Raw genomic sequence first — 10,064 nt, 5'->3', positions numbered from 1 at the left:
GCGGTCGCGGCTTCCTCCTCTCGGCGCGGGGCTCTTCGGCGCGCGGCGGCCTCCGGGGTGCGTCCTGTGGGGAGAGTGTGGGTTCTACGGGGCCGCCGACCCCAGCGTGTGGCTGGGCCAGGGGAACGCCAGGATGTGCTGCGGGGCTGGGGCAGGGGCGACAGGGGCGCGGCTTCGGGTTCCTCTACTGTCACACCTGCCTGACAGGAACTTCGTTGAAGGGCCCCGCGCCTCAGAAAGAGACAAGGACCCTGGCGTTGGGACTGGCGTTCCGGAGTCCTCGGAACGAGCGAGGACGCTGCCTCAAGCTGCCTGCCGCCTTGTCACCACCTGGCCTGGCGACACTTGGCCTGCGGGTGACTGACACCAAGACGACGCGCCAGGGGGTGCAAGCGCTGCCGAGGCCACAGGACACGCGACCAAGGTGCTGCTTAGCCGGGAGCCTCGCGGTGGGCGACGGGAAGGGCGGCCACGTGACCACCGCACCTACCCACGTGAGGCCTGCAGCTGTGGGCTTGGGTGGTGGAGGAAGACGCTGAAGTGGTAGAGGGGCTGAGGGGAAGGGGAGGAGCTTAAGTATGAGGGAGGAGCCAAGGCAGGGGGCGGGGCTGAGGCAGGCGAGGAGGAGGAACTGAGGCAGAGGCAGGAGGACCTGCGGTCTGAGGGAGGGGCTGAGGCAGGGGGAGGGGCTAAGGCATGAGGGAGAGACTGAGGTATTGCAGAGGGTCTTAAGAGGTGGAGAGTGGCTGTGGTGCGCAGAGGCTGAGGAGGGAAGAAGGCCGTGATCCCCACCCAGCAGGCTGCAAACCCTGAAACTCCAGCCTCTTTGGTCCCTCACAGCCATCTAGGCAGAGGCCACTTCCAGCATCCTAACTGCTAAGCCCAGGGACCCTAGCCCCTCTGTCCCCTCTGCCCCCGTGCCATGGAGTCCTGTTCCTCCAGCCTCACACAGGATTTCCTGATGCTGTAGGCAAGGCTGTGAGCCACCTGGGCAGAGAAGCCCTTCGGGCTGTCCCATGGGACAGGTGGCATCACCCCCAGGAGGCATCTGGACTCTGGGACCAGGCCAGGAGCTGAACTCTTCCAGCTCCCACCACAGAGGAGTCCAGCCTTAGGGTAGGAAGGGAAACTGAGACTCAAGGGGAGTTCCTCTCAAGGTCTTTGTCCCACTGGGCTAGACAGAGTTGGAATTCAGGGCTTCTTCCTGGACACTCTCTGGTGCCTCTTGTGCCCTCATCTTTCCTCTGCCATCTTGAGTGAGTGGGGTGGTATGTTCTGCCTGAGCTGTGACCTTGTGTGACTAGCACTCCTGACAGAGTTCTCGGGGGCAGATACTGTCCCTCTCAGGACATCAGGCGCAGCCCTGGACTGGAGGGGAGCTTGGTTACAGGGGCTCCTCCTGCCTGCCCAGGAGAATATTCTTCCCAAGGTTCCCATCAGTCTGTCCTCTTCCTAGGCCTTGACAGCAACAGGAACCAAAATGGCACTTGCCAGACTTTTGTGGTTCTCTTAGCATCTCCCTGGCCCTCTTCTGGCCCACAGCTCCCCTCATATCTCCTATTCTCTGAGGACAAACAGGACCAACCCAGGACTCTGGGATGGGAGGGGTCAATATTACCCCATGCTGGCACAGATTCTCCACGGTAGGGCAGGGGAGGGGTGAGGCGGGTGGTTAAGGAAGAAGGAAGAATTTAGCAGTGTGATAAGCAAATGGCTTTGCTGGGGTGACCTCAGTGGCTCTTCATGTCTGGAGCAGAAGTGCTTCCACAGCTGAATGGACATACACAGCTGACAAATACTGCTTCAGTTCACCGATATGGCTGAATCAGTGAGAACCAGCTGAACCATCATCTATCCTAACCTGGGGACCCCTTGAGGTGTCCAGAATCCAAGCCAAGTCACTGGCCTGTAAGAGTAATCTGCGAGCCATAGCAGGTGGACATGGGGGCTCAGTTGTGTCTGAGCTCAGGCCAGTGACTCTAGAAGAGCTGTCTCAAAGCAAAGGGATGACCCACCCCAGGCAGGGGGCTGAGCAGCGACTCACAGTGGGAGCGCGGGGGGCAGCCCCTTGGGGGGAGTGTGGGGGAGAGAGAGTCATCCTCACGAGCACAGGCATCTCGTCGTCCGACACGGAGCTGGCCGGCTTGTCTCTGGCGGAAGGGGTGGCAGCAACGCTGTTGGTGAACCCCTGAGAGCTGGGCTTGGGCGGGAGAAGCTTGACAGGGACAGACACGGGCATGACCATAGGCGTGAGGCTTTCTGCCTCGGGAGGGAGCTGCGGCGGTGGCGGCGGCGGCGGAGGCGGCGGCGGAGGTGGCAGGGGCTGAGACTGAGGCGGCGGGGCCTTCTCTCCTTCCTCCTACACAGACAAGGAGAGCTTTGATCCTGGGCTGAGCACTGCTCTCCCAAGGGGTACGCGATTTGCTTTTCTTGAAAGGTTCTAGGACATCAGGCATGGGTGACAGAGAACCACTGCTGCTGACTTTCTGTAACCAGGGTCCCTAGGCTGAGTGCTACTGCTGGGGTGTAAACAAGGCCATGTGTTCTGTTTTCTCACCGAAGCATTTTCACCATTGATCACTTGTATATTAAAATATTTCAAAATGGTGGGGGGAGTTGTCATTGCTTTTAAAGAAAAGGTCGTGGACTTGTAGTCTGCCAAAACAAAATGTGTGGGCTTATGCAGGACCTTCTAATTCTGAGAGCCTCAGTCCATGCATGCATCAAATGGAATTAGGCATTTCATCCTCATTTATTTATTTTTTTAGTACTGAAGATTGAACCCAGGGCTTCTACACTGGGCTATATCCCTAGTCCTTTTTAAAAATTTTTTAATTTTGACATAGGGTTGTACTAAATCACTAAGTGCCTATAGTAGGCTGTAATTTGCAGTCCTCCTGCCTCAGCCTCCTGAGTGCTAGGATAACTGGTGTGTACTTCCAGACCTGGCTTTCATCTATTTTATCCAGGTTAGGAAACCAAATGAAAATGTAAGACATGTTGTTCATTTTTTTAAAAAAGTGAAGACAAAGCCTTTTCATCTGTTATGGCCAGGAGATGGAGGGAGCTGGGTAATCCAAGATTTTGGTTGACAGAGTTAATTCTTGAGACTTAGATTAGGATCAATAGTATGCAAAGAATTCTGAGAATTCTAATCTAACTCAGGAATTCATGAGCAGTCTGCTACCTGGATGGCTGCCCTAGATAACCCAGTGTGTTAAGGGACTCAGGGTGCTGGAGGTGAGCACCACAGCCACGGCGAGCAGAAGCCTCTGGCTTGGAGCCTGAGGGTTACTTGTGCTTTCCCTGGTTACTGACTCGTGACCTTGAAGTTCCCAAGGACTAAGGCCTTGACGGGGGCTTAAGCAGCCGAAGTTAAAAACAGCACTGCATTTCTGTGTTTTCTTTGGCTGTCCTCTGGGAGGTAGATTGGAATCCCCTGAAATGATTTCTAGCACCTGTTTTTGACCCTTGTCCATAAGGCCAGGGAAGAGGGCCTTCTTGCTCTGGCCTGTCCGGTCTCATGTCTCTCTGTCACCTGTGCCCGATGTTGGCAAAGCAAAGCAAGCAGCACGTGGCCTGGGAAGGATGGGGGACGGCGCCTGCTAACCTGTTTGAGGCTGGGGGAGGCCCTCATCCCTCCGTGGGACCGCATGTGGCCATTCAGGGCGGGCAGGCTCTTGAACTCCTTCAGGCAGATGGGGCACGTCAGCTTGTTCTTGCCATCAAACGGTTCCCCAAACACTCCTTTGGGTTGGCCACTGTTCACAGGAGGGCCAGGTGGAGAGGACACACACAATGACAAAGGGAAACATAGACCAAACACCCCAAGGAACACAGGTCATGCCTTCAGTGCTTGCCTCGATGGCTTAGTAGCCTTTTTCAGATGAAAAACTGAGCTCAGAGTGGGAAAGGGCTCGCTTAAAAGTCACACAAGAGTTGCCCAACAAACATCACCTCCTCCTTCCCTCCAGGCCTATAGGACTGGGTTTCTCCCACCGGTGGCTCATTTTAGATCAGCACAGTTCTTGGGAAGGGAATGCTGAGAGAAGTGTGTTTTCTGTTCCCTGGGGCAGCCCTTGCTTCTGCAGTTCCGATTCTGCCTGTATCTTTATTTTCCATGCTTGTGCAGGAGGAAGCAAGTGTATTATGCACTGCTGCATGCAGTGGGAGGCACTTATTAAACCCTCACTAACTGAACGAATGGACAGTGGACAGAACGTGGGTTTTGAAGTCAATGCCAACACTGCTTTGAATTCATTGCCTGCTTGATGTACAACCTTAAGCTCTCTAAGCCTTGGTCCCCCCCCCGCCCCCCCCCGCTTTCTTTCACACTGGATATTGAACCTAGGGCTTTCACACTGAGCTGCATCTCAGCCTTTTTTTTAAATTTTGAGACAGGTTCTTTCCAAGTCACTAAGTTGTCCAAACTGGGCTTGAGCTTGGGACCCTCCCACCTCTGCCTCCTAGAGTGCTAGGATTACAGGGGTGTGTCACCGTGCCCAGCTTTGAGTCTCAGTTTTTTATTTTGTAAAATGGTAATAGTGATAGCTAACAATTATTGAGTGCTCCCAGTTGTTTTTTTTTTTTTTTTTTTTTTTGCCAGCTCAGCCTGCCCTGAGGGCAGGGCTGGCAAGATATATCGTGCTGGGGATCAAATCTCAGTCCCTCTGTGCCTGTCTATGTTTGCCTAAGCAGGCACTTTAGACTGCTGAGCTATCTCGCTGGCCCTGCAGTTTGTTTTTGACTTTCTTTTAGGTGCTGGGGATGGAATCCAAGGCCTCACATACCTGGCAAGTGCTCTACCTTTGATCACACCCCCAACCCTTGAGTGCTTGCTATGGTCAGGCACGGCGAGCCTATCACCCTCGTGGTGCCCTAATACAGCACCGTTACTATTCTTCCTATACTCTTGGAGAAGTTGACTGTGAATTTAGAAATGCACAGTGAGAACCAACCCAGGAAACCCACAAGTGTCCCCAAGCCCACTAAGCACCCCATTATCCTACCTTGACTCAGGGGACAATGGCTGGGCTCTCCCATCAGGTAGGTGCATCTAGTTTTGAGTCAAGTAGGATCCCAAAGAGAAGACACAAGAGAGAAAAGTAAGTGTTTCTGAGGGAGGAGTTTCAGGCAGTGAGAAGAGCAGGGCCCCTATGGCCAGTGGCCCTGTTTATGCCCACTGTGCCCTTGCTCTGCTGCACCCAGCTGCTTTTACCTAGCTGCCCCTGATGACCACCCAGAGCTGCCAACAGCCATGGGCCCACAAGACACAGGCTTCCCCAACCTCCCTTTTGTCCTCCAGGTATACCCGTCCAGTACAGACTGGCTCTATCCCCACGTGGGATGCAGAGAGGAAATCTGTGTGACATAACTCCCACCATCTCATTCATATTTTCACAAAGGCGCTCAGTCACCAGTCCATCTGTGCCCCAGATGCAAGCAGGCCAAGGGCAAGTTCTTCCATGGTCTTCAACGCCATCTGCATGCTCTCTACCATCTACTTCCCATTTTGGGTCCCCTTTGCCTAAGGCCCTGTTGTCACGTGAGCATGGTACCTGACTTGCCAAGGCACGAACAGAACCCAACACGTACTGTAGTGGGCTCGTTTGTGGCCACTTTGAAGAGCCAACCACTCAAAGGTGAATAACCATGGGTCACAGATGTACTGTGGTTGGCAGCCACATTTTGTTTGGTGGGATTGATTTTAAATGTCTTGAATGAAATGGGACCCTTATCTCTAGTCCACATTGTCTCCACCACTTGCCAGCATCTTGCACTAGACCCCTGCTAAGCCTGGCTTCGGTGGCAGCTATAGGTAGCATCCCCTGCAGGGGATTCACAATGCACACTGGTCTATGAAAGGCCCCACAGGGTCCACTTTAGGAATCTCCAAGTCTATGCAAAACCTTCTGCCTCTCAGCAATATCCATTAATATTTTGCAGAACTGCTGTTCAGGGCAATATACTTTGATAAATGCTGTTGTAACAGTCCCAAAGGGAGACCTAATTCCCAGGAAATACCCCGAGAATAACAACCAATGGGCAGGTAAGACGCCCACCTAATTGTGGGGTTCCTTGTAATCTGGCTCAGGATCTGAATAACATGATTCACTTTGGGATAAGACACAGTTTTTGACCATTTCCTTGCTGAGAGCGTAAGCTCCCTGCACAAAGGACTGAGTCAAAGTTGATTTTGATTTCCAAGTGCCTGGTATGGGCCATATCTGGCACTGGTAGCTTAGCATTTGTGAATGTATGAAAAAGAGTGGGGGAAGGATTAGGACTGGGCCTGCCACACCCCGAGATTGGAGAGAAATGCCATGGTGAGAATACCTGAGGCCACACGGCACTGGGAGATGGCTGTGGATGCTGAGGGCCTGTGTTGTTGAGGTGAACCCCACTCACAGGAGACAGGAGTGGTCGGTGGGGAAGAATGCTGCTGATCCGGGTCAGGTCTGAGCTGGATGGGTCTATCATTCCCGTGTCAGGAGACGCCAGGTCCCCCTGGGAGCTCAGCAGAGCCGAGGCCTGCCTGTCACTGGAGTAAGTTTTCAGCTGACTGTCCTCACGTGGCTGGTGCTGGGGCAGGTGGCTCTGCTGGTAGAGGGGGTGGCTGTAGGCCTGCTGGGGCTCCTGGTAGTAGTATGGGGCCATGGAGCCCAGCTGAATTAGCTGGACAGCGTGTGCCTGCTCTGGAGTGTACTGGTGGGGGTCCCTGTGATAAGAAGGGGCCTGCAGGTGCATCGGCGGCGGCTGCTGCTCTTGCAAGTGCTGCATCATGGGCTGAGGCTGATAATACTGAGGTATCTGCATCGGACCTTGCCGCGGCTGCTGCTGAGGCTGAGGTGGGCGGGTCTGCTGCTGCGGAGGCTGTGGCTGCATTTCTTGCACGGAGAGACGCTGCTGCCCTGCTGGCTGCTGTGGCTGCTGTGTATAATACTGGTGCTGCATCTGTGGCACGGGCTGGGACAGCACCGGGGGGCCCTGCAGCGGCTGTCCTGCCTGCACTGGCAGCTGAGCCAGAGGCTGCTGGTAGTCGTAATACAGGTGACCTTGGGTAGGGTGCTGCCCAACCTGCAGGGCTGGCTTGGACAGCCCGCCTGCAAAACCAGGGTGAGGCTGCTGCGGCACCTGCTGGTACCGGGATGTCAGAGCTGGCGCCGGAGTCTCCATGGGCTTCTGAGACAGCAGCTGGCGGAGGGCACTGTCAGGGGCTCCATCCATCACTGCTGACTGTGTGTGCAGCACCTGGGCCATGTTATTGACCTGGATTCGCAGGTTTTGGTTGGCAAACACCTGGGTGAAGGAGTCCAGCTTGTGTAAGACGCCACTGGTGAGCTTCTGGGTCCGGATCTCGCTGGCCTGGGAATAGGTGTACTGATAGCCATCGGCAGGCTCCACCTGGGCCGGAGCCCCCCATATCATGTTGGAGTTGGTCAGGTTGCCACGTAGCTGGACGTGGTTGCCAGGCCCTGCGTGGCCTCCCCACCCTCCCTGTCTTGAGGTATCTATCTGGCCAAGGTTTTTGGAGCCAACAGGCAAGCTCAGACCATCCCTAGTATCTTGAGGGAAGTGGGGAGAAATGGGTGAAGCTTGGGGTGCATCCATTCCACCCCCTGAGACTGAGTTCCCATAGTTGTGGTTCAGCCCGCTGTGGACACCAAGGGGTGGTTGTTGGTAGAAAAGGTTCTCACCACCGTGGGCCACGTGGTTGCTCTTGTACAACTGCTGATCCCCCATGATGCCTGACTTGGTTGTCAATGTCCAGCCACAAAACCATAAAAAAAGGTAAATGAAGAAAACCCGAAAGGACTGAAACCCTGAGAAGCTGAGAGGAGATGTCCACACTACTCCACGGCTGACATGGCTGTGAGGGTGGCTGGGGCCAGGGGTTCCTGCTGGCCTGGACCACGCATGTGCAGAGCGGGGGGTTTCACATCCTCACCCGGGCTGAGGTCCAGACCAAACACCACCACGGTAAGAAGAGGCTGCACACACCTGCAAGACAAGATGCAAAGCATGAAGTGCAATTTACACAGATGTTTTGAGATAAGTGCTATGTCTACAATGGCCAGTTATAAAAAGGAATATAGGGGCCGGGAAATGGCTCAATGTTTCCTGCAAGTGCAAGGGTCTGAGTTCAATCCCCGATTCCACCAAAAAAAAAAAAAAAAAAAAAAAAAAAGGAATATAAAGCAGTGTTGCACCCTCCCCATCCTTTACAATTCTGTAGAACTTGATTCTTCCACAGGGTGTGTGCTCTTTTGCTTTCAAGCCTTTGCCTAGTGGCTCATTAGCTCATTGATTTCCTATTTTCCTTTTTGCTTGCTGATTAATTTATCTACCGAGACCTTGCTATTGAACACCCAACACCATTCTAGGGTCCGGGAGGGCTGTGAAGAAACCTAGGCTAGGCATTACTAGACTCCTGCTAGGTGTGGGGCACGATGCTAGCAAATGATCAGGATGTGGGCACCTCTCTTGAGCCCCTTGAGGAGCTTAGAGTTGGCAAAGGTGAACACGCAGGGGAAAGATCTGCAGAAAACCACAGTGGTCAGAGGAGGGGAAACAGACCGGGAGGCTTCGGCTGCTGCATGCAGAGCAGGACTTTCTGAAGACAGGACACACAGCTCGAGTTTTAAGAGAACTGGTTTTCAGATCTTCAGCTTCTACAGAAAGTCTTCTAGAACTAGGGGTTGGGGGGGTGTCCTTCTACCCTTGCTCTTTGGTAATCCACCCCACTCCTCTATGCAAAAAAGGAAAGCCCCTCACTGTTCCACCCCAGATCTTAATTGGGTTCTTTGACCCAGAGAGAATCCCCTTTCTCCTCCCATCACCATCACTGGTGACCACACAGGAGCGCACAGGGACAGTAAAGAAAATAAGCAAATGAGTGATAAAAATATCTTTCCCCTTCCTTCTCTTTCTCTGTCCAGGGAAGAGAAGTTTCTCATTCTTTTTTTGTTTTAAACTAGAAAGTCCTAATAGAAAAGTTAGAATCTAATTCTTGGTGACAGATCACTATGCAGCTCAAAAGGAGGTCAAAGAGCAGAGTGACCTTGCTTTCACAGAACTTCTATTCCAAACAAATTCAGGTAAATAAAATTTTCGGTGCTCAGATCTGTAGAAATGAAAAAGGGACATACAACCCATGCTCATTTTTTTTTTTTTTTTTACATTGTTTCCTGCATGGTTTATCTCCTCAGTCACTGCCCAAAGGACTCTGAGAAGTTGTAGGAATATGCAGGTGCAGGCAAGAGGCCCAGCTTCTTCTCCTACATTGTGGAAAGGGACTGTACATCATGGGGCACAGCCCTATGCTCCCTGAGGCCACCTAGACAGAGCCCAGGGAGAGTGACCTCCAGGGGTATCCACGTTGGACATTTTTTTTTTTTTTAAGTGTATTTGGTACAGGGTCTACAGGGTCTCACTACATAGATCGGACTCGTAGTGATCCTCCTGTTTTCAGCCTCCCAAGTGCTGGGATTACAGGTGCATGCCACCGCGCCCAGTCTCCACTGCCTCTCAGCATGCCCAGGGGTGGGGCAGGCATGACACACTGGTGATGGAACCTTGGTCCCTGTATCTGCCTAAGCAGGCACTTTAATCTGGTGAGCTATCTGGCTGGCCCTCAATAAAGTTTCTTTTTTAAAAAAAACGTATTTAGTAGGAGTCTATGGGGTCTCACTACACAGATCAGACTCAGTGATTCTCCTGTTTCAGCCTCCCAAGCTCTGGGATTACAGGCACACGCCACCATACCCAGTTTCTGTCGCCATCTCAGCACGCTGGGGATTGAACCCCGGTCCCTGCACTTTGCTTAAGCAGGCACTTTAGTCTGCTGAGCTATCTGGCTGGCCCTATCCCAACTGTTTACTTAAAAGTTTTTCTGGGTGTGGCAGCACACACCTGTCATCCCAGCACTCAGGAGGCTGAGGCAGGAGGATCACTGCAAGTTCAAGGCCAGCCTGGACTATATAGTGAGAGTATATTTAAAAAAAGAATCAACAGGGCTGGAGAGATGGCTCAGTGGTCTAAAGCACCTACTTAGAACAAGCTTA

General features: G+C 53.0%; 1 protein-coding gene and 1 non-coding gene across 2 annotated transcripts in view; both read right to left on the bottom strand.

The window, feature by feature from the left end:
• Trerf1 (transcriptional regulating factor 1) overlaps positions 1-10,064 on the bottom strand; it is a 196,693-nt gene that overhangs the window by 32,485 nt on the left and 154,144 nt on the right. Inside the window, exons 5-9 of the mRNA XM_023721274.1 lie at positions 6,337-8,001; positions 5,010-5,056; positions 3,611-3,761; positions 2,045-2,359; positions 3-64 (exon numbers count right to left, since the gene is read on the bottom strand). Of these exons, the coding sequence (XP_023577042.1) occupies positions 3-64; positions 2,045-2,359; positions 3,611-3,761; positions 5,010-5,056; positions 6,337-7,743 (1,982 nt within the window). The 5' untranslated portion in view covers positions 7,744-8,001. The remainder of the gene's footprint in view (positions 1-2; positions 65-2,044; positions 2,360-3,610; positions 3,762-5,009; positions 5,057-6,336; positions 8,002-10,064) is intronic.
• LOC111818744 lies at positions 9,180-9,383 on the bottom strand. Its single transcript, XR_002822661.1, has one exon. It is a non-coding gene; the product is annotated as a small nucleolar RNA SNORA73 family (small nucleolar RNA).

Source organism: Octodon degus, unplaced genomic scaffold (genome assembly GCF_000260255.1).
Source record: "Octodon degus isolate 3935 unplaced genomic scaffold, OctDeg1.0 scaffold00005, whole genome shotgun sequence".
Taxonomy (NCBI): Eukaryota; Metazoa; Chordata; class Mammalia; order Rodentia; family Octodontidae; genus Octodon; species Octodon degus.
Note: the sequence above shows the minus strand (reverse complement) of the source record. Positions and strands in the feature narration are given on the sequence as shown.